Source organism: Polypterus senegalus, chromosome 3 (genome assembly GCF_016835505.1).
Source record: "Polypterus senegalus isolate Bchr_013 chromosome 3, ASM1683550v1, whole genome shotgun sequence".
In the NCBI taxonomy this organism is placed as follows: Eukaryota; Metazoa; Chordata; class Cladistia; order Polypteriformes; family Polypteridae; genus Polypterus; species Polypterus senegalus.
Window position 1 is genome coordinate 296,269,678 of NC_053156.1, and position 25,456 is coordinate 296,295,133.

A 25,456-nucleotide genomic window follows, 5' to 3' on the forward strand; every position below is an offset into this window, starting at 1 on the left:
CTCAGGTGGTTTGAGTCCTACCTCTTGGGCATATCCTGCAGTGTGTACTGAAATGGAGAGATGTCAAGGTTGCATTAAGCAAGCATGGGGGTACCCCAAGGATCAGTGCTGGGCCCTCTCTTCCCTGTGGTCCTCAAATAGGCTCGAATAAGTCCTATTCTCAAGATGCCCACACTTGATCCAATTGAAATAGATAGTTACAGCTCACTCTCTCTCTCCTGTCCATTCTGTCTCAAACATGTGACTTTGCCATCTCTAACCAAGTCTCTTCTTAACTTCAACAGAACGCACTACTTGATCCAAACCACCTGGGCTGCTAGTGGAGCCATTTCAATCTGAGATGGTTCTGCTCACTATTGTTGACACAATACCAACCAGGATGGTGGCCCCCATGTGATCCATGGCGGGCGTAGACCCTTTTCCGGTCCCTCAAGGCATCCCGGTTGGGTCGTTGCCCCTGGCATCCCTGACACTATGAAATGTAATCCCCCGGGATCTGGTTCAGAGCGTACAGTAGTTTGTACAATCCCAAGCAGCACATTATTCATTACTTCACTCCACAGCAGTGCCACTTGTAGTGTGGCGGAGATGTTGGCATATGATGGTGCTGGTCATGCGGCGTTTAGTAATTCCATGTATATGGTCGGCCTTCTCATACATGGACACTTCCGCCATCTCTTAGCAATTTAAAGAAACATGGGTAAAGCGCAATGCACAGAGACCAAAGCTACCACTAGATGGCACCACGGTGAACTTCTGTTACAATGTGCGGCCATCTTAAGCTCGATGACATGCGCCGAATGTTGTGTTGGTGAAAAGTTGCCCTGCGGTTCACCACGAACATTTTTCTGAAACAAACATACTCACGACCTTCTCCTGCTCACAAAGGATATCCATGCCCAGTTTGGTGGCGATCGGACACCCGGTGCAGATTTGTATGGTTTGGCAAACAAACATACATACACACATACATCGACTCTGCTTTATACACTCACCTAATGGATTATTAGGACCACCATACTAATACGGTGTTTGACCCCCTTTCGCCTTCAGAACTGCCTTAATTCTACGTGGCATTGATTCAACAAGGTGCTGAAAGCATTCTTTAGAAATGTTGGCCCATATTGATAGGATAGCATCTTGCAGTTGATGGAGATTTGTGGGATGCACATCCAGGGCACGAAGCTCCCGTTCCACCACATCCCAAAGATGCTCTATTGGGTTGAGATCTGGTGACTGTGGGGGCCATTTTAGTACAGTGAACTCATTGTCATGTTCAAGAAACCAATTTGAAATGATTCGAGCTTTGTGACATGGTGCATTATCCTGCTGGAAGTAGCCATCAGAGGATGGGTACATGGTGGTCATGAAGGGATGGACATGGTCAGAAACAATGCTCAGGTAGCCCGTGGCATTTAAACGATGCCCAATTGGCACTAAGGGGCCTAAAGTGTGCCAAGAAAACATCCCCACACCATTACACCACCACCACCAGCCTGCACAGTGGTAACAAGGCATGATGGATCCATGTTCTCATTCTGTTTACGCCAAATTCTGACTCTACCATTTGAATGTCTCAACAGAAATCGAGACTCATCAGACCAGGCAACATTTTTCCAGTCTTCAACTGTCCAATTTTGGTGAGCTCGTGCAAATTGTAGCCTCTTTTTCCTATTTGTAGTGGAGATGAGTGGTACCCGGTGGGGTCTTCTGCTGTTGTAGCCCATCCGCCTCAAGGTTGTGCGTGTTGTGGCTTCACAAATGCTTTGCTGCATACCTCGGTTGTAGCAGTGGTTATTTCAGTCAAAGTTGCTCTTCTATCAGCTTGAATCAGTCGGCCCATTCATTCTCCTCTGACCTCTAGCATCAACAAGGCATTTTCGCCCACAGGACTGCCGCATACTGGATGTTTTCCCTTTTCACACCATTCTTTGTAAACCCTAGAAATGGTTGTGCGTGAAAATCCCAGTAACTGAGCAGATTGTGAAATACTCAGACCGGCCCGTCTGGCACCAACAACCATGCCACGCTCAAAATTGCTTAAATCACCTTTCTTTCCCATTCTGACATTCAGTTTGGAGTTCAGGAGATTGTCTTGACCAGGACCACACCCCTAAATGCATTGAAGCAACTGCCATGTGATTGGTTGATTAGATAATTGCATTCATGAGAAATTGAACAGGTGTTCCTAATAATCCTTTAGGTGAGTGTATATATTAGATATCACTTTCATGATGTAATGCATTAAAGTGTGTATGTTACATTGTACAGATAAATCATTAATTTCATTTATATATTGAATACTGTTAATAATTACACACATGGGGAGTGACATGGTGGCAGAGCGGTAGCACTGCTGTCTTGCAGGGAGTCACATCGCTGGTATCCCCTGCTTGGATTCCACACTGTGCTCCAGTTTCCTTCCAAAGATATGCAGTTTTGGGGATTTGGTGCCGCTAAAATGACTCCAGTGTATGCGAGTGCGATGAGCGGAGGCCTCGTCCAGGGATTGTTTCTCACTCGTGCCCAATGCTTGCTGGAATGGACACATCCCTGGACTGATGGGTTTAATCAATAAACTTCATTTTCAGAGATATTGCGGTAAGGTGTCATCGGAATTTAATGGGTGTTCTAGGTGGGAAAGATAAAAACATTATTAACTGTAATGATTATAAGTAGTTACCTTACAAATACCGAGGACTATATTTTGTATTAATCATGCTGCAGAGTGCTATATGATTTTTACTTCTATATGATTTGTTCTTCGTTTAGGTAGAAAAGAATTACGCTTGTGCACAGAATTATTAGATAACTTGCATTCTTTTATGAGAAAATGCTGACTATAAGAAACTGCTTTAAACTGGTCTTATGTGTGTATGTGCGTGTGTGCTGATAACAGCGTACTTCTTAGGGACGTGAGCGCCCTAATAGCTCTTTATTTGGATAAGAAATTCTGTGCACTCTTGCATGTAATAATCAGGATGTAAACGTAACTTAAAGCAATCTATGTATGACCTCAAAATGAACTGTCATGATATTTTCTTTTTGGCTAATGAATAAGCTAGGTAATATAAGAGAGGAATTTTCTCTTATATTGGCAGACGTTCTGTTCTGACCATCCAGTGGCACTGAGCCGGAGGTTGGCGGCGGCGCCAGTCTCTCCAACTCACCAAGAATAAAGAAATTGCTATTTTATTTTATATTGGATTTTCCGTTTCTTTGTCGTTCCCGACTTTCAGCGACTACATAGGCAGTTCACAACACAGAGAAGCCGAACCTGTTCTCACCGTGAAGAAATCTCGCACTGCCACCTGGTGGGTTCCTCCAGATTTACGTAAAGTATGCGCGCAAGTATGAACACTACAATGCTTGTGTAGCAGGAGCGTCCGTTGGAGCATGCGTCGCGTCGCGTGAAGTAGAAACCCGGCCTTAGTAGTCCCTGTTGCTCCTCTGAGGTTATCCACTTGCTCACTTGTGAACACCTCAGAAAAATGTTTAGGGCATCCGCTATTTCACCGTCTGTGTCTTTCAACTCCCCTTTACTATTCCTGATGCACTTCATCTCCTCCTTGTCTGTTCGTTTAATACTAAAATGCTGAAAGAATCTCTTTGGGTCGTCTTTCGCCTTATCTGCTCTATTCCTCTCCACCCTGATATCCTTCTTAATGGTTGCCCTCGTGTTCTCATACATCCTGTGATTCACTTTGCAGTCATTAGTCTTATTTGCCTTATAAAGCAGTTCATCAAGGACACGGGGACACAATTGGAAACTTTTTAAAGGCACAAACATTAGGGAGTTTTTCCTCATGCAGAGAACCACAGATACATGGAGTAAGCGACCAAATAGTGTGGTGGACTTTAGGGGGCTTTCATAATTCAACTTGATGTTGTTTTGGAGGAATTAGGTGGCAAGGAACCCCAGCCACAGGAGATGCACAAACCAGTGTGTTTCTTCGTGCCGATCCCAAGCCCAGATAAATGGGGAGGGTTACGTCAGGAAGGGCATCGGGGTCAAATTTTGTCAGATCAACATGCAGACACTACGGTGGGCTGGCGCCCTGCCCGGGGATTTGTTCCTGCCTTGCGCCCTGTGTTGGCTGGGATTGACTCCAGCAGACCCCCGTGACCCTGTGTTGGGATATAGCGGGTTGGGTAATGACTGACTAACTGACTGACTGAACATGTGGACAACAATACAGATTTCCATTCCAGATCGGTCGAGTCCCGGATTAACAACGGCCGCCACCGGTACTGGTAGCCAACAGGGTGCTGGCAGAAATGGGGCAACTGTTGGCTGAAGAAGGAGAAGAAGATGAGGGGAAAGTAAAGAGAATGGAACTGAGGGTAGGAACTTTGAATGTTGGCAGTATGACTGGTAAGGGGAGAGAGTTAGCCGACATGATGGAGAGAAGGAAGGTTGATATACATTAGAGGGTAAGCTCAGGCTGGATGGTTTGGAGACAAAGTCAGAGAGGCGAGATTGGTTTGGACGTGTGCAGAGGAGATGCTGGGTAAACTGGGAGAAGGGTGCTAAGGATAGAGCTGCCAGGCAAGAGGAGAAGAGGAAGGCCTAAGAGAAGGTTTATGGATGTGCTGAGAGAGGACATGCAGGTGATCGGGGTGACAAAGCAAGATGAGGAGGACATGAAGAGATGGAAGAAGATGATCTGCAGTGGCAACCCCTAACAGGAGCAGCTGAAAGAAGTAGAAGAAGGTGGCAAGGACTGGTGGGCTTTGTTGGGCAAAATGCACTCCCTCACTAACTCTGGATGAATCTTTTCACCTACCATTGTGCATTAACTGAAACCGTGAGAACATTGGAACTCATCTGTAAGACACGTTCGGCATAGTGTTCAGTGATTAGAAAGTTAGAAAGTGAATGGATTGTGTGAACGCTAGGGGTCGCCGTCGCCCCCTTAAACCCAATAGACAGATACGCAGACAAAGGGTAAAGGCACAAAAAAGATCTTTTAATTCTTCTTCCTTCTTCAAAGTGCATTTTAAGCACTACAGCCAACATAAACAAATAAATAAACAATAAATCACCACAACACTCTTTCCTCCACTCTTCCTGACTTCCGGCTCGCTTGCTGGATCTCCAACAGTTCTTTATATAGTCCTTGACCCAGAAGTGCTTCTACCCATCCGTCCACGTGACTTGCTAGCACTTCCGGGCCAGGTGGAGAACTGGCTTTTCCTGAGCTATGAATGAGTCATGGCTCCTTTGGTCCTGTTACATCTCCCCCTGGTGGGACCCACGGTACCCAACAGGGCTGAGCAATTGCACTCCAAGTCCCAGGATGCCCCTTCAGGAATCCGGGGCACCATTACATTCCAAGTGAGCTGCCATCTAGCGTTTTGGGGATGCAGTCTCCAAAAGCTGCTGTCCTCTCCCCATCCTTCCATCCTCAGGGCATCCCAGCCGGGTTGAGCTGCCTGCCATCTGTCACAATCGACACCATAGTTTATATTGGGGATCCTGTCTTAGGGTTTTACTTCAAACTTCTGGACTTCCTATCCATAATCTGTTTTGCACAGGCTGCTGGGTTGAGTGCATTCAGCTGTTCCTGCAAATCAAATTCCTAAAAATTCATCTGTTCCTATAAATACTCTCATGAGATCCCGTGACTAACATGTCCGAGGTCCATACCAGTCATTTTTTAGGTCAATTGGATGATATTCTCTAATTTATTTATTTTTGTCTCTCTTTTGCTCTTGTCTTCCAGCATGATCTAATCCACCAACGATGCAGAAAGCCTCTTCGGGCTACCCAGCTGGCCTCACCCCCCACGACTTGGACCCTCCTCTGCCCCCCATGAGCAAATTTCCTACCAACGTGACCGAGTCCACACCAGCCAAAAAAATCACATTCCTCAAAAGTGGTGACCCACAGTTTCGCGGCGTCAGAATGGCCATTCACAAGCGTAGCTTCAAGTGTTTTGATGCCCTCCTCGATGACCTCTCCAACAAAGTGCCCCTGCCCTTTGGGGTGCGGACCATCACCACCCCCCGGGGAACACACAACATCAGCAGGCTGGATCAACTCGAAGACGGGGGCTGCTACCTCTGCTCTGACCGCCGGCAGGTCAAGGCCCCCAATGTGGAGGCAACCAGCAGACGTCAGAATGGTTCAGGCCGCTGGTATCCATCAAAGCCAGAGGAGCCTCCCCACGTGAATTTGTCTGCACAAAAGCACCACAGGAGAATCGTCCTGTTGAAAAACGCAGACCCGGCAGTCAGAAAAACCATCATCATCAACAGGAGGACAACCCGCAGCCTCAAGTTCTTCCTGGAGGAAATTTCAGAGCTTCTTCAGTGTCCCATCAGAAAGCTCTACACATTGGATGGGAGGAAGGTGAGGAACAGAATGAGTAGCCGCTACCCTTAACATGCAGTACACTGTTCATTTTATGTTTAATCCTCCTCAATAAGAGGACAAGTGTCTGTGTGCATGTTTGGTTGATATGCCGTTGTCATTTCAACAGATGGTGCGTCACAAACATAGTAATAATAAAATGCATTTATCATTCCAACAGATGGTGCATCACAAAAACTTATAGTAATAAAATACATCTACCATTCCAACATATGGAGCGTCACAAACAATTATTATAATAAAATTCATTTATCATTCCAACAGATGGTGCGTCACAAACACTTATAGTAATAAACTGCATTTCCCATTCCAACAGATGGTGCCTCACAAACACTTATAGTAATAAACTACATTCACCATTCCAACAGATGATGCGTCACAAATACTTATAGTAATAAAATACATTCACCATTCTAACAGATGGTGCGTCACAAAAACTTATAGTAATAAAATGCATTTACCATTCCAACAGATGGTGCATCACAAACACTTATAATAATAAAATGTATTTTCTATGTCAACAGATAACACTGCTTTGATGGATATAACAGGGACATATGCATTGAACATGGCATTCCATTTAAGGGGTGCATCACACATATTTGTAGAATGTATTTTATTATTCCAAATGTTGTAATACGCCATCTGTGAAAATGAAAAATGCAATGCATTTTATTACTACATGCATTACAAAATGTATTCCAACAGACAGAGTACTGCAAACGTGAACACTGAGGTCAATGTTGATTACATCTTAGATGGGTAACACATCTAATATGCTGATATTTCAGTAATATTTTAATATATTAACTAAGCATCTAAGACAGGTTGAAATCTAAATAATAATGGTAGACCTCAGCGTTAACGTTTGCTGTGCACCATGTAATGCATATGTCTCTGTTACAGCACCCTCCGGAATGTTTGGGACAACAACCCATTTCTTCTTTGATTTCCCCCTCTGCTTCATACTGTAGTTTACAATTACAAGTCAAACAATTCACACATCGTGATTAAAGTGCACATGGCAGACTTCTGTTTAAGGGGAATTACATTTACTTACTCTTAGGCCTTCCTCTTCTCCTCTTCCCTGGCAGCTCTATCCTTAGCACCCTTCTCTCATTATACCCATCATCTCTCCTCTGCACATGTCCAAACCATCGCAATTTCACCTCTCTGACTTTGTCTCCCAACTTGAGCTGACCCTCTAAATGTCCTCATTTCTAATCCTCATCACACCCAATGGAAATCTTAGCATCTTTAACTCTGCCACCTTCAGCTCTGTCTCCTGATTTCTGGGCAGTGCCACCGTCTCCAGCCCATATAACACAGCTGGTCTCACTACCGTCCTGTAGACCTTCCCTTTCACTCCCTTTGCTGATACCCGTCTGTCACAAATCACTCCTGACACTCTTCTCCACTCTGCTTCCACTCTCTTCTTCTCCTCTCTTCCACACTCCCCGTTAGTTTCTACTGTTGATCCCAAGTATTTAAACTCATCCACCTTTGCCAGATCTACTTGTTGCATTCTCACCATTCCTCTGTCCTTCCTCTCATTCACACACGCATCAGTTGTTCCTCTACCTGGCATAAAACCAAACTGCTCGTCCTCTAGGGTGGTCTCTTCCCTAAGCCTTCTCTCTGTAACCCTTTCTTATGTTTTCATTGGGTATGACATCAGCTTTATCCTTCTACCAGCTGTCCCCCGTGGCTCCGCCCACGTAGTAGTGAGACAAGACAAACTTTGAAAATCAATTAAAAAAAAATGTAAGGTTAGTACGCTCCGATGTCAAACGTTGGCACTGTATCTGATCGTGTTCAGCTCTGACGGAGAGCATCCCCCGCGTGGGGAGAAAATCATGTGGCTGCGATATCTCTGACAATCAGCAGGTACCTTCTAAAACACACGTACTTCTGATCTCTCTCTCTCTCTCTCTCTCAAAAACGTCAAACGTAACTCTTTGAAAATCTGTAGATGATAATGTCTGCTGAACAAACAGATATTGCTAGCTAAGCAGAGGGGAGGTGCACTCCAACACGTGGCGAGAGGTAGAGCGACTCAAACGGAGGGTGGTGCGTGTGTGAGGAGGGCCCCACTCCCCTCCCCTCAGCCTGTCAGATTTGAGCGAACAAATCGGTACCTCAAGCAAAATATGATACTTAGCGTGATGAGAGAAGTCACAAAATCAACCGTATTGTTCAAGCAAATTCCAGAAAAAAACCCAATCTAAATCCGTTAAGCAGTTCTCTCATTCGCTAGCTAAGTGAAGGTAAGGTACACGCAGAGGTGGGTAGAGAAGCCAAAAATTGTACTCAAGTAAAAGTAACGTTACTTCAAAATAATATTACTCAAGTAGAAGTAAAAAGTAGTCATCCAAAAAATGACTCAAGTAAGAGTAAAAAAGTATTTGGTGAAAAGACTACTCAAGTACTGAGTAACTGTTTGATCGTAATAAATTATAGCCCTCCGGGTGCCCCCAGTCTTCATCTCCCCAGCACTTCCTGGTGTGGCGGAAGTGGCAAAGTCTAGGGTTCTTCAGGCACCGGGGCGCCCCCTGGAGGTCGCCACAGGCCCCTACAGGGTTGGGCTTCCAAGCCCTGTACCTGTGGCCCCCAACACACCCAGGGTGGTCGTCCCCTCGTGGTCTGGAGGAGGCACAAGCCCTCCGCCAGTCCTCCTGGTTGTTCTGGCTGGGTACCATCCCCAGCTGCCCGCCACAAAATATATATATATATATATATGTGTGTGTGGTAGATAGGGGGCGCTCTTGCTCCCTTGAACCCCTGTCTATGACTCCAGACACCAGGTAAAAGTCCTCAAGTTGACTTTATTAAATTGCCACAGTGTACAAAACACCTTCTCCTCCACTATACTCAGATAAACTCACAATCAATAACAATAAATCAATCCTCCAGCTCCCAGATGCGTTGCCACCCTTCCACCCAGCTCAGTTCGCCGTCTGGGAGCTCCCACAGTCCTTTTATATCTCCTGACCCAGAAGTGTTCCTAATCCCCAGTCCATGTGACTCTCAATCACTTTCGGGTCAGGTACAAGTTCTTTTCTTCATATAACAAATTACTCCTCCCTACAGCGTCCCCTAGTGGCCCCCATGGCATCCAGCAGGGCTGTGCATAAAATTTCCATTGTCCATGATGCCCTGCTGGTCTTCTGGGGACCACCATGCTGCAGGGAGGGCTCCACCTGGTGGCTTGGGGGTATTGGCCGGGAAAAACGGCCGGCTATCCTCCACAGTATATATATATATATATATATATATATATATACACACATTGTGGAAAGCGTACCCCCAGACACAGACAGACCTACACCAGAATGTCCAAAACACACTTCTTTATTTAGATTTTCCGCACCACAATGCCTTCAATCACCAACTCTCTCCACTGTCGTCGTCCTTCTTCTTCTTCTTCTTCTTTCTCCTTCTCTTTCTCTCTTTTGACCTCCTCTCTCCTCCTCACAAGCTTCGTCTCCTTCCTCCCAACTCTGGCTCGTCTACTGGAGGGAGGCTTCCCCTTTTATCATGACCCGGATGAGCCCCAGGTGCTCCCCTTGAAGTCACTTCCTGGTGTGGCGGAAGTGTCAGGAAAGCACCTTGTAAGCCCTTCGGGTGACTTTGGAATTACTTCCGGCAGCACTTCCTGGTGTGGCGGAAGTGCTGCCATCCAGGCATCTCTAATTGTCCAGGCGCCCCCTTGCGGTGGCCACGTCCTCTCATGCAGAGCGTCCCTGTGGCCCCTAAATAGTCCCGGGCAGCTGCCCTCTCATGGCTGAGTAAAAGTATTGTCCAACACGGCGACTGTCCAGGCGTCCCGGCCGGGCAGTGTCCCGGTCATCTGTGACAATAGATATATAGCATTTTTAAGATCATATCGACCTAGTCATTTTAAAAGTAGCTCGCAAGCCAAAAAGTGCGAGCACCCCTGCTGTACCTGCTGTGCTTGTACAGGAAAGACATAGCAGCACTTGAAGTTTTGCAGAGGAGATCAACCAGGTGCATCATGGGACTTAAGGACATGTCCTACTGTGACAGACTCAAAGAATTCAAACTGTTGAGTATCGAGCTGAGGAGACTGTGTGGGGACCTCGTCCAGGTATTCAAAATCCTCAAAGGCATCGATAAAGTTGATCCATCAGAATTCTTTCAGCTTAAGGGTGAATTCACACAGTGGAAGGCGTCAATGGAAATTAAAGGGAAGCGCATTTACGACTGAAGCCAGGAAGCACTTCTTTATGCAGAGAGTTGTGGGAGTTGAGAACAAACTAGTAATAATAATAATAATAATTCTTTACATTTCCATAGCACTTTCCTTACTACTCAAAGCACTTCAGTGAATGGGGAGCCTCTTCACCAACCACTAATGTGTAAAATCCACCTGGATGATGCAACGGAAGCCATTTTTGTAGCCAGCCACACATTAGCTATTAGGTGGTGATAAGTAGTTAGCCATTTAGAGACAGGGGGATGATTAGAAGACCAGAATGACTAGGCTGTGGTGGGCAACTTAGCCAGGAACCTACTCTTTACCAAGGATATCCAGGGATCTTTTATGACCACAGAGAGTGAGGACCTCCATTTTACGTCTCATCTGATGTAAGGCACCATTTTTGCACCACGGTGCCCCTATCACTGCACATTCAGACCACTTTTCCAAGCTGGTCTCCCACCCAAGTACTGGCCGGGCCTGAACATGCTCAGCTTCAGGTGGAGGACCTGCTCTGAAGGGCATGTGCTATGGCTGAGAACAAACTACTGAGAGAGACATGGAGATGAAGCAGAAACCCTGAGAACCTTTAAGTAGTATCTGGATGAGATATTGGGACACCTTAGATCGGGGAGTCCTGGAGCGCCACAGTGGCTGCAGGCAGCGTTAGGGGTGTGCGGGGCCCAGGGCTGACCAACCCCACGCGGGGCCGGTTACGTCAAACTCTGTTCCCGGTATGTATGGACGGTATAAACTTCAAAATAATGTACAGTATTCAGCTAAATTTTTGCAAGATAACACGTGGACTTTATCCAAATATAACCGGTGAATATCCATCCATCCATTATCCAATCCGCTATATCCTAACTACAGGGTCATGGGGGTCTGCTGGAGCCAATCCCAGCCAACACAGGGCGTAAGGCAGGGAACAAATCTTGGGCAGGGGGCCAGCCCACCACAGGACACACACACAAACACACTGGGGACAATTTAGAATCGCCAATGTATAACTTGACAAATCTGCTCGAACGGGACACTTGGACCACAAAAGGGGGCCCCCTTAAGGGCGGGGCCTGGGGCGGTCACCCCACTTGCCACCCCCAAACACAGCTTTTGGCTGCAGGTTTTCATTCTAACCCTTTTCTTAATCAGTGACCTGTTTTTTTTTTTTGCTGCTAATTAACTCCTTTTCCTTTCATTTTAATTGACTTGTTTGTTTTTTTAAAGATTTGTTCCCCAGAATTTCTCCATCGTGCCTCTAAATTGCTTCATTTCTTTCCTTCAATGGCACCAAAACAGAAATGAAATGTGAAGTGAGGGAGCCAACAGAAGACCAACGAAGTCAGGGCCTCAAACTCCAACCAATTTCATTCCCACCAGTTGATTAATTAGGCCAGCGGGCGCCATTGACTTTTGTCAGTTATTTCAGAGACAACTGGGGGGTCTTTTATTCAAAAAACACATTTTTTTTATTTTTATTGAATTCGCTCGCAGGTTTATACAGTCCACACATACTGGTGGTAACAGCGTTTGACGTAACTGGCCCTCGAGTTGGTCAGCCCTCGGCCTCGCACTCCCCTAAGGCCGACTCTGTCCAAAATTGTCGACTGTCTCTTTTCTAAGAGCACCGTTAAAATGTTTTGTGGACCTGAGCAGATCAACGATCCCGAGACCTTCATCTTTCTTCATTTTCAGATATTGAATGATGGACACCAGTTGCTTTGGCTCATTTTGTATCTCATTATTGTTTGGCTGCTAATTAAGGAAAAAGAAACAATTAAGGGGTCTGAGTCTTCAAGAGCAAATCAATTAAAATGAATTCAAAAGGAGTTAATTAGCAGCAAAAACAGGTCACTCATTAAGAAAAAGGGTTAGAATGAGAACCTGCAGCCAGTGCGGCCCTCCAGGACCAGAGTTGGTGACCCCTGTTTTAAGTAGTATCTGGATTAGATATTGGGACAGCTTCGATTTTAGCTAAGCTTGATGGACTGAATGGTCTCCTCTTGCTTGTCAAATTTCTTACGTCCTTATATCCTCCTAGACATTAAGTTTAAATGTCTCCCCATATCTGTGTGGAATGTTCTGGGGCTTTCTTCCCAAATCCCCAAAGCTGTACCTATGAGGTTGACTGGTAATTTTATATTGTGTGTGTGTGTCTGAGATGGACAGGTGCTTTTTCCTGATAGACTGAAGCATTTCAGACGTGTTAATAATTCATATATCAATTCTGTATAGCCACTCCCGGCCCTGTAAAGCATTGACCAGCTTTCCTTTCTAACATAAATTTTGCTCTGTTCCAGATTGACAGCACCCAGGCCCTCATTCAGTGCCCCAGCGTGCTGGTGTGTGTTGGCCGGGAGCCCTTCAGACTTCTTCTATCGGAAGGCCTGAGGAAAAATTCAGAGGAGAAATTCCCAGGGCTGGGACGATCCCGAACGAGCATTTGCAGTGACTCCCACGAGAGCGTGAAGACAGGTAGGTGCCCCCCAGATGTACTATGATCTCCAGTATTTTTTCCCCCCTGAGAGCTGTACTTTTACAAAATGAAAATGGCTGAGAGCTCCCCCTGTTTTCTAACGTTTACTCTCATAGCTTATTTCAACCCAAACTAACTGAATACGCCTGTTTTGCCCGGTTGGTTTGTTGTGTGGTGGGTGCGGCAATGCACTGTACCAGAGTGCTCCTAACCTCATCCTCATCCTCAATACATCTAAAACCATTTTGAATGGATTTAGCATAACCAGGAGGAGAGGACTATTTCCAGCAGGGGTCGCTAGCTTCCTGGTTGGAATAAGTTCCTTTGCAATTGCGCCGTCTTAAGTAACCCGAAACTATATAGTGTCATACAAACGAGTCCAAGACATTATAAAGGTTATATTCATTATAAAGCCATCCGTATATTGTTTTTCCCAGGTGCAAAAGGGTTTTCTGAATCAAATACTTGATGTACATATCACAGAGTCCAAAACAGAACTGGCTATAGTAGCCCAAGATGGAGGCTTTAAAGGTCTGGAGAGGAACAGCAAAGGGGCCGGAACCAGAAGTGACGTCATCAAAGGGGCCGGCTTCGGAAGTGACGTCATCAAAGGGCCCGGCTTCGGAAGTGACGTCATCAAAGGGGCCGGGTTCGGAAGTGACATCATCAAGGGGGCCGGCTTCAGGAGTGACGTCATTGCAGAATTCTCTCCTTGCTTTGTTTGGAATGAAATGATTTACCTAAGTAAGGGCCTGCAATGTTTTATTAAGAGTTCTTATGCTTAAAATGAACGGTTGAGAAACAGGGTTACTTACCAGAAATCCTCCGTTATAAAGTCTGCTGCAGGAAATGACCAGACCTGTGTAGCCACGTCCACTCCACTCGGGAAAGTCTTCTTCTTTTTTGGCAGTTGGAAAGCCAGCACGCTGGAAAGTTCAACCGGAAGAAAATACAAACGGCCCTCAGACACGGCACGCGAACAACCTAAAATATTAGGTTAACTGAAATAGGATTTTTACGTTTATTTCCTCCACCATAACTTACTTTGCTCCAAACACATTTGTTTACTTTGATTGAGATCTGAATTCAAATATTTCAAGCTACAACACTAAATGACTAATCTTAAGTTGCTTGAAAGAGAAAAGTTACGTTGAATGAACAACATCGATGTTATACTTTATTCAGTGTATGTTGTTTGTTTTTTTTATTTTTATTTATTAATTTTATTACAATCAATACAAAGCAATCAAGTTTTTACAAAAAAAAGAATTATGTTAAGAACAGATCGATCCCCACCCTTGAGAGAGAGAGCAAGCCAAACGGCGTAAAATGTAAGGCTTGTAAACATACCTAAATTAATAAATTCTCTGTGCTTTATAAACTTATTTTAAAATATTACTGATTAGATCCTGCCATGTTTTGAAAAAAGTCTGTACGTATCCTCTAACTGAGTATTTGATTTTTTCCAATTTCAAATAATATAACACATCAGTTTCCCACTGACTTAAAAGAGGAGAGTTTGGGTTCTTCCAGTTTATCAGAATAAGTCTGCGTGCCAACAGTGTAGTGAATGCAATCACAATTTGTTTGTCTTTCTCCACTTTAAGCCCCTCTGGAAGACCCCCAAACACAGCTGTTAATGGGTTAGGAGGGATTGTGAGTCCAAGGCTGTCTGAGAGGTAATTAAAAATTTTTGTCCAGAATAATGTTAATTTGGTGCAGGCCCAGAACATGTGACCCAGTGAGGCTGGGGCTTGGTTGCAACGTTCGCAGGTTGGATCTCGCCCTGGAAACATTTTGGAGAGTTTTAGTCGAGACAGATGTGCTCGATATATAATTTTGAGTTGTATAATTGTATGCTTTGCGCATATGGAGCTCGCGTGAATTCTCTGCATGTATGTTGTTTGTTGATGAGCACATGGAAGGAAGAAGTTCACTGTACACAAGGCCTTTGACTCTGATTCCGACTCCTCTATTTATGGTACCAACAAATTGGACTCTAACTCCAGCTCCTCTCAGAATCAGAATATCTTTATTGTCATTGTAACAAATACAACAAAATTAGGTGCAGTCCCTGCGGTGTCAAAATATAAATATGTTTACAAAAGGATAGGAAAGGATCAGAAGAAATAAGGTAGAACACAAACATTCAATATAAAACCTTATTGCTCATGAAACACCATTGCACAAGATGTCATCTATTGCACTGCCACATTGGAGGTGATTAGGTGGCATTCAGTGCCCTAATAGCACCAGGGTAGAAACTGTTATTCAGTCTGTTAGTCTTCGCTTTGATGCTCCTAGATATTTTGCCTGATGGCAACAGTTGGAAAATGTCATGAGCGGAGCGTGAGGAGTCTTTTAAGATGTTTTCTGCTTTCCTGAGGCAGCGAGAGCGGTGCAGTTCATCCAGAGAGGGTAAAGAGCAGCCGATGTTGTGCTGGGCAGTCTTCACGGTCCACTGAAGTGTTTTCCTCTGTGCTGTTGTGCAGCTGGAAACCCACACACAGAGGCAGTTAACACAGGATATTCTCAACAGAGCAGCGATAGAAGGACACCAGCAGTTCTTGGGGGACTCTAAGGAAATAAAGTCTCTGCAGAGCCTTCCTCGTCAGCTCAGCTGTGTTCAAACCCCAGGACAGGTCTTCCATGATGATGGACTCCCAGGAAGTCTGACACCCTCTCCATACAGTCCCCTCTGATGTAGAGTGGTTCGATGTCCGTTTTCTTTTTCCTGAAGTCCACAATGAGCTCCTTGGTCTTACTTGTGTTCAGGAGCAGGTTGTTGTCAGTGCGCCACGCTGTCAGCCACTCCACTTTGTCCCTGTAGTCGGATTCATTCATCCTCCCCAGAGATGAGCCCCACCACAGTGGTGTCATCCACAGATTTGACGATGCTGTTGCTGTGGTGGGTGGGGGCGCAGTCGTGTGTGTACAGCGTGAAGAGCAGAGGGCTCAGCACACAGCCCTGAGGAGAGCCGGTGCTGATGCTGATGGCCGAGGAGGTGTGAGGGCCCACCCTGACCCTTTGTGTCTGGTCTGTCAGGAAGTCCTTAATCCATAGACAAGTTGAAAACGGGAGTCCCAGGGCAGTCTGTGAGGGAGGATGGTGTTAAAAGCAGAGCTGAAATCAATAAAGAGGAGACGTGCGAAGCTCCCCCGGTGCTTCAGATGGGACAGGGTAGCATGGAGAGCAGCAGCAACAGCATCCTGAGTAGACCTGTTAGCCCCATAAGCAAACTGGTGTGCATCAAAGGTGGGAGGGATGAAGGACATGATATGACTCTGGACCGGTCTCTCAAAGCACTTCATCAACACCGGGGTGAGCGCTACTGGCTGATAGTCATTCAGGCAGGTTATGGGGAGTAAGATGGAGGATTTCAGACAGGGAGGAACTAAGGCTTGGGACAGTGACAGGTTAAAGATCTTTGTAAAGACCCCAGCCAGCTGTTCTGCACAGCTCCTCAACACATGTCCAGGAACACCATCTGGACCCGCTGCCTTCCTAGGATTGACAGCCCGGAGCGAGGGTCTCACCTCGAGTTCCTCCACCCTAATGTAGGGGGTGATGTTGCTGTGAGTTGCTGCTGCGTGTGTAACTAACTCTCTTTGTAATTAGACTCATGCATTTACTATGTTGACTAAAGGAACATGACGTTCAAGATACAAGGCATCTCATCACTACCCAATGTGAAATTTTGACATATTATATTACAATTTACATTTACTGGGACTCAGTACATTTTTAGCAACTCTGACTTTGACTCCAGTAATTCAATAATTGCTTCCAAATCCAACTCTGTCCACAACTCGAACTCTAAATCCCTGCTCCCTACACAAGACAAAATTTCTACACATACTGTATGTTCTGAGATTTTTCAGGTGAGGATGAGAGAGATGCCTTGCAGTTGGGAGACCCATCTGGGTTCGCTTCCCGGGTCCTCTCTGTGTGGAGTTTGCAGGTTCTCCCCGTGTCTGTGTGGGTTTCCTCCCACAGTCCAAAGACATGCAGGTTTGGTGCATCGGCAATCCTAAATTGTCCCTAGTGTGTGCTTGGTGTGTGTGTGTGCCCTGTGGTGGGCTGGCACCCTGCCCGGGGTTTGTTTCCTGCCTTGTGCCCTGTGTTGACTGGGATTGGCTCCAGTGGATCCCCCTAACCCTGTAGTTAGGATATAGCAGGTTGTATAATGGATGGATGGATGGATGAGAGAGATTTTAAGAGAAGGTAATGCGACAACGTGTTGCATGTTGATTATCCCATGCAAGGAAGAATTTCACGATACTCTGAACCTGGGCTGTAGGAGTTGGTACGCAAAACCTTGACCTGGACTCCTCGATTTATGGTACCACCAACTCTGACTCTGATATCAACTCCTCTATTTGTAATTAGACTCATGCATTTACTACTGTACGTTGACTTAAAGAACACAATGTTCAAGATGCAAGGCATTTCATCACCGTTGATGCGTAATTTGGATACATTATATCACAATATACATTTAGTTGGAGTTGGTAGATTTTTATCAACTCTGACATTGACTCCAATATCTCAATAATTGCTTCCAACTCCGACTCCGACTCCATATCCCTGCTCCCTACACAAGACAAAACTTCTACACATATGTTCTGAGATTTTTCAGGTGAGGATGACAGTCATACTCACTAATCATGGTGTTGGAGTGTGGTGATGTGTTGCATGTCGATTAGCTCATGCAGGGAAGGATTTCACTGTGCTCTGTACCCTGGACAATAACAGCCCTATTCTTATGTTATTTTGCTTGTGTCCGTCCGTGCTCAAAATAAACAAGAGTTGCCACAACTGCTGTATCCCTCCACAACAATAGCTAGGAGTCCGTGTTCCTAGCAGAGTTTTGGTCTTAGGCTTATCTTCAAGTCTTCAGTTCTTCAACGTGACCAGTTATCAACTGTGGTATTTGACTATTGGTTCGGTGCATACTTTGTTACTTAGCGAACCTGCATTATAACACTACCATTTTCCATCACCTTTTACTTTCACGTCAACGTAAGCCTCTCGATAAAATGAAAAGGCACATACAGACAGCGTAGCTGCGACCAACAGAAACGGTCTCACCGGCCTACATACTCACACCAACGCATAGAAGCAGAAACATCTACGTCACGCCAGACCAACCGACACAGGCGAGATGCCTTAGAACAACAAATACGACGTATGACAAGCCACGGAGCGACATAATCCGAAGATCAGCAGCAGCAAGTCTCGCACCCAGACAGTGAACGAAAAATTAATTACAACAGCAACATTTAGGCCTTGTTCACACGGGCGTTAAGTTTTTGGATAAACGAACTTGCTCTGAACGTCCTAGACGTTTATGTTGCATTTTGTGGTGGCGATCGATTGACTTCTACACCGGCGTTCGTTTGTCTCTGTCTAACGCCAGCCTGCAGCCCAAATTGTAGTTTGTGTGCTGTGGAGGCAGTGTCGGGAACTGGATATGAAAGCCCTTGTTTTATTTGAGGTGCGTCCTTTCATTTTGCTATGTTAGATATTAATCTTCTTGTTTTAAAAATACTCGTAATACGGCGACGTAGGGAGAGAAAAAATCGCCGCTGCTACTGGGTTCATCCTCTGACTGCACAACGTCAGGTTAAAGGAAGTTTTTTTGTGCTTTATGAAGAAATGCGAAAATTTCCGCGCAAGTTTTTTAATTACTGTCGGATGTCGGTTTCCACTTTTGATTGTCAGCTGCAGCTGGTGCATTGCCACATTGCACGCCGATCAACCAATATGCGACTTGGTGTTAGCCCCGAAGAGAGACTACTTGTCACTTTGAGGTAAGGAAACAGTAGTCGAGTGTGCGCTTACACCGGTGTTATGCACTGAAATGCCCCCCCCCATATAATCGTTATCAAATATTATATTAGAACATAAATTAATAGGTTCATGGTTTACAAATTACATGAGACAATAAAATAAAATAAGCAATATGAAAATATATATGTTGTATATGAAAACATAAAAATATCCGGTCCTCCGAAGCGTAAAATAAACGCGCAGAAAACGAACTAGAAGCGGTTTCCTTGCGTTCGTTGGGTTTTGAACGCCAAGAAAAGCTGCATGCAACGTTTTTTTGATGCCGTATAAACGCGCTGCCGGACAAACGCACTTCACCAAAGCCCGTGTGAACACTCTCATTGACTCCTTCGTGTAGAAAACTCGCTACGAACGCAAAACAAAACGCTCGATTTTAACGCCCTTGTGAACAAGGCCTTATTTATATAGCACATTTTCATATAAACAGTAGCTCAAAGTGCTTTACATAGTAAAGAATAGAAAAATATAAAGACACAATAAGAAAACAAAATAAATCAACATTAATTAACATCGAATAAGAGTAAGGTTCAATGGACAGGGGGGACAGAAATAACAAAAAAACTCCAGACGGCTGGAGAAAAAATAAAATCTGTAGGGGTTCCAGACCATGAGACCACCCAGTCCCCTCTGGGCATTCTACCTAACATAAATGCACACAACCTTTCTGAAGAGCAGCGACAAACTGCCAGACAACAAGAAACATTACGACGGAAAAACTACAAGGGATGCCATACCGCTGACAACTCAAAACAAGATATTCCCTTTATATTACGGCGTAGGCAATTCCTTCGTACGTTTAGCTCAGTGTTTCTCAAACTTGGTCCAGGGGACCCCCTGTGGCTGCAGGTTTTTGTTCCAACCAGATTCCTAATCAGTGACAACACCTGATAGCGCTGATCTCATTTAATTAGCTGGTATTTGTTTTTCTTTTATTCGACATTCAAAAAAGCACAGCAGCATGATTTTTACATTTATAAGACATTCTTAAATATTTCTGCTTTTGCTCTAGATTTAAATACGTAACTCTCTTTTGTTGTTTTCATTTTACTTTGCCCTTTCTCTGTGCAGTTTTTCCCCCTTCATTGTATCTTAATAATGACAACTTCAAACGAGCAGAGCAGACACGCAGGCAAACAACACGGAATAATCAAAGGCTGCAACTACTTTTGAGTCAGACCCGCTAATTAGTAAATAATGGATTAATTCAACAAATAGAACACCTAGAAAAGTAGAATGAGAATCAAGATGAAAATACTGTTCAAAAGAAAAACAATACATTATTCCTATATAACTGCTTGGTACATTTTAATACACACATATATATATATATATATATATATATATATATATATATATATATATATATATATATATATATATATATATATATATATATATTTAGCAAACTTAGTTTTCTAATTAATATATTGTTCCTTAAACATAGAACTTGGGGAATATCAGTTCACTTAATTAGCCGAGAAGCTCAATTAAAAACAGAAGTTGGTTGGAACAAAAACCTTCAGCGACAGGGGCAGGGCCGATCCTGGCTACGGGCAAAAACGTGCCCCGCACGTGGGCGGCCAAACTCAAAGGCGGCCGTTGAGGAGACGTGCAGCAGCCGGCGGCGACGCTGCGACCGTCGGCTGTCCGCCTTTGAATTATAAGTCTGAGGGCGGCCGACGACTATAGCAGCGGCGGCGTTTGCAGTGAGCAAAGTTTCACAAAGTTGCGTGTAGCGTGTATTGTAGTCGATGCGTTGATGCCTATTAGAGACTCCACATACATCGCGATTTGCTCGCGCGAGCGGGCGCAAAAGCCTTTGATGGTCGCCGGCTCATCGCACGCTCTGTCTGAACGGTTCCATTGCTTACCGTGTGTTTACGAAAACCAAAACTCTAAATGTGTGTAGTCCCTTAGTCAACGTTCAACTTGCATGTTTCATAGTTGCGTCGCGATGGCGATAGATTTCATGTGAGACGCGTATGTTCCTCAACGGGATTGCGAGTCAAGAGTAGCGGCAAAAGACAGCGGGGCTGCGGCGATCTCTGAATTGACTGTTTGTCACTGTGTGCAGAGCTGCCTGTCGCTTAGAACGATTAAATAAGCCGGCTTTCTAATCTAGGCTGGTTTGGTTTGGTTTGATTCTATTTGTTTGGACTACACAAAGGCTCAGGACTCGTGATTCTACACAAACGTACGTTATGATTATGATATGCTGTTTCATTGAGAAAGTATGTACAGATTTTTTTAACACTTTGAGCCCCACGTTTTCACCGGCAATGTATTTTTACATTTAAAATGACCATCAGTGGGGCTCAAAGTCCATCCATCCATTTTCTAACCCGCTGAATCCGAATACAGGGTCACGGGGGTCTGCTGGAGCCAATCCCAGCCAACACAGGACCCAATCCTGGGCAGGACACACACAAACACACCCACACAGTAGGGCCAATTTAGAATCGCCAATCCACCTAACCTGCATGTCTTTGGATTGTGGGAGGAAACCCACGCAGACACGGGGAGAATATGCAAACTCCACGCAGGGAGGACCACTACCACTGCGCCACCCACTACCACTGCGCCACCGTGCCGCCTGGGGCTCAACGTGTTAATGAAATATTTCAGAAAAATTACAAACTTTTACATGTTTACTTATTGCCCAATGCACACTGACATGACATTAGTGTGTATTGTGTATATGTCACTTGTGTGAATTAGGCCCACAATTATTATTATATTTGAATTAGCCCTTTATTCTACCTATTTTGTAGAATGTCCGAGAGAAAGACAAAACGTGAAAGCGGGTGGTACTACAAGCAAAATAGAGAAAAGAAGCTAGAAGAGAGGAAAAGCCTACAGGGAGCTCTAGACAAATATATTTTTCATCCAAAAACTTCTGAACTTCCTAGTACGAGCTTATCACACTTCGGACGACCTGCAGCTCATTATGATGTACAGCACTTAACACCGTCTTAATCCTGTTTGAAGTAGTACATGTAATAGTAATATCCGTCAAATCATAATAGAAAATAGGTATGTAGGGCGGCAAAACCACATTCGCACAAAGGATACCCCAGGACCGCCATCGAGAACCCCTGGTTTAGCATATTGTATGACTACCAGCAAGTCACAAAGACAATTGTTTAATAACATTAGAGTTTATTACTTGACTCTGAGCTACACATTAGGTCTCTTTCCAAAATTTCATTCTATCATCTTCGTAACATTGCCCACCTCTGTCCATTTCTGTCCTTTAATGATATGATGCTCAAACTCTGGTTCATTGTTTCATGATGTCTCATATTGATTAGTGTAGCTCTCTCATCATCGGGCTCCCTGCAAAATCTATACAGAAGCATTCAGAACTTCTCACCCACACAAAGCGTTTTACTCACATCTCCCCCGTTCTCTCCCAGCTTCACTGGTTACCAGTTCCATCGCGGATTAAATTCAAGATTCTGCTTCTTACCTTCCATGCCCCCCTCTACCTCACTCGGCTCCTTACACTCCTTGTCGCTCTCTCAGGTTATCGAGCAGTCATCTCCTGACTGTCCCACGCACCAGACTCTCCACCCTGTTAGGGCAGGTCCTTCAATGCTATGGAACTCTCTTCCTCAGTCTCTCCGAGATCGCTCCTCTTTCTGCACTTTTAAATCCATCCATCCATCCATCCATCCTGTTCCGCTTATCCGAGATCGGGTCGCGGGGGCAGCAGCTTGAGCAGAGATACCCAGACTTCCCTCTCACTGGTCACTTCTTCTAGCTCTTCCTGGGGAATTCCGAGGCGTTTCCAGGCCAGCTGAGAGACATAGTCCCTCCAGTTTGTCCTGAGTCTTATTCTCGGTTAGACATGCCTGGAGCACCTCACCAGGGAGGCGTCCAGGAGGCATCCTGATCAGATGCCCGAGCCACCTCATCTGTCTCCTCTTGATGCGGAGGAGCAGCGACTCTACTCTGAGCCCCTCCCAGATGACTGAGCTTCTCACCCTGTCTTTAAGGGAAAGCCCAGACACCCTGCGGAGGAAACTCATTTCAGCCGCTTATATTCGCGATCTCGTTCTTTCGGTCACTACCCATTGCTCATGACCTTAGGTGAGGGTAGGAGCGTAGATCGACTGGTAAATTGAGAGCTTTGCCTTACGGCTCAGCTCCTTCTTCACCACGACAGACCGATGCAGAGCCCGCATCACTGTGGACGCCGCACCGATCCGCCTGTCGATCTCCCACTCCATTCTTCCCTCACTCGTGAACAAGACACCGAGATACTTGAACTCCTCCACTTGGGGCAGGATCTCACCCCCAACCCTGAGAGGACACTCCACCCTTTTCCGGCTGAGGACCATGCTCTCAGATTTGGAGGTGCTGATTCTCATCCCAGCCGCTTTACACTCAGCTGCGAACCGATCGAGAGAGTGCTGAAGATCACGGCCTGATGAAGCCAACAGGGCAAAAAGTAAAAAAGCAGTGACCTAATCCTGAGTCCACCAAACCGGACCCCTTCAACATTCTTGCTGCGCCTAGAAATTCTGTCCATAAAAGTTGTGAACAGAATCGGTGACAAAGGGCATCCCTGGCAGAATCCAACTCTACACTTTTAAATCTCAACTCAAAACTTTCCTCTTCTACAAACTTTTGTCATCTGTGTAATTTTCATTTTTTTAACTCTGTATGTAAAGCGACCTTGGGTTTGTGAAAGGCACTCAGTAAATGTAACTTATTATTATTATTTATTATTATTATTACTTGTGGGTTACACGCCGGGGAATATTTTCGCTGGCAATAACATTTATGCAACAAATTGCATTTTCCGACAGTTCTTACAGACGTCGCTATACTACATAACCTGATGGCCGCACTTCACACGTACTGACTTACATGTGCCCTGCATTTCCTTTCCTATCCAATACGCTCCGTTAACTTGTTCATGTTACACTTTGTATTGTACATTTTCATGCTGTTGTACAGTATCCGAGGGCTTGAAGTGGAGAGGGTGAGCGGCATTAAATACCTGGGTGTCTACATCAGTGAGGACCTCACTTGGACACTTAACACCTCACAGCTGGTCAAGAGGGCTGTGCTTTCTGAGGAGGCTGAGGAAGTTTGGTATCTCGACTAAGATCCTCAGCAACTTTTACAGCTGCATTGTTGAGAGCATCTTGACCAGCTGCATCACCGTGTGGTACGGTAAGACTACTACTATGGACCGCAGACGCCTGCAGAGAGTGGTAAAGACAGCTGAGAAGATCACCAGGACCCCACTGCCCTCTCTGCAGAGCATCTCCGACTGCAGAGTCCGCAGAAGAACTGTCTCGACTCACCCCAACACCAACTGTTCACACTTCCACCCTTAGGCAGGAGGTACAGACGTATGAAATGCAGGACTTCCAGGCTAAAGAACTCTTTCTTTCCCAAGGCCAGTAGACTCCTGAATAACTGACTGGAGTTTGTAACCACGGACCACCTCATTCTATCGACCTCACACAACTGTATTGGACTTGTCCATCACACACCTACCTGCACAATTACACTTTATACTTCTTTATACTTTGTATTCGTAGCTATGGACTGGGCTATCATTTTTATGCAGGTGATACTCAACTCTACTTCAGTGTTAAAAGTGGACTTTCATCAGAGCTTTCTCAGCTCACAACCTGCCTTAGTGAATTGAAAACCTGGATGGAGCAGAACTCTTTAAAATTAAACTGCAACAAAACTGAACTCCTGCAAATTGGGACTAAAATGCAACCTAATAAAATGAGCCTCCTTTTCAGTCCATCTTGGCGGTGATCTCATCAGACCTGCCTCTGCTGTAAAGAATCTCGGTGTCATTTTTGATTCCTCCCTCTCTTATTCCACCCACATAAATCACATTAAGAAACTTTATTACTTTCACCTCAGTAACGTATCCCGTGTTTCGCTCCTTCCTCTCCTTTTCTAATGCAGAGACACTTGTCCCTGCTTTTATCACATCCCTCATCAATTATTGTAACTCACTGCTGGCAGGTGTCCCTTCTAATCTTCTATCACAGCTCCAGCTTATTCAAAACTCGGTTGCAAGAGTCCTTACTTGAACCAGCAGCAGCGAGCACATCACACCCATCCTGCTCCGTCTTCACTGGCTCCCTGTGTCTTACAGAATCGAATATAAAATCCTGCTAATAACCTACAAAGCCTTAAATAACCTCGCGCCAAACCACATCAGTGACCTTCTCTATCACGATGTGCCTGCCCGCCCACTAAGGTCCTCTGATTCTGCCAATCTTGTTGTGCCCCACACTAATCTACACTCCATGGGTGACAGCAGTGCCTTCAGCTGTATAGCGAGTGCCCAGACTCTGGAATGACCAACCGAAATTAATCAGGTCAGCCGACTCCATGAATTCTTTTAAAAAAACAACTCAAAACTCATCAGTTCAGGAAGGCTTTTAGCTCTACTTGACGTAATTCCCCTTCTCTCAGTTTACCTCCATGTCGAGATGTTCATGTAACCTGTAAGTGTGTGCGTGTGTGTGTGCGAGACCATCAATTATG

The 25,456-nt window shown here is 45.1% G+C and overlaps 1 protein-coding gene across 1 annotated transcript in view; it reads left to right on the forward strand.

Annotated features, from left to right (window-relative positions):
* The window catches only part of LOC120526326 (retinitis pigmentosa 1-like 1 protein), a 64,379-nt gene that overhangs the window by 30,135 nt on the left and 8,788 nt on the right, over positions 1-25,456 (forward strand). The window contains 2 exon segments of the mRNA XM_039749470.1: positions 5,727-6,355; positions 12,896-13,070. Of these exon segments, the coding sequence (XP_039605404.1) occupies positions 5,747-6,355; positions 12,896-13,070 (784 nt within the window). The 5' untranslated portion in view covers positions 5,727-5,746.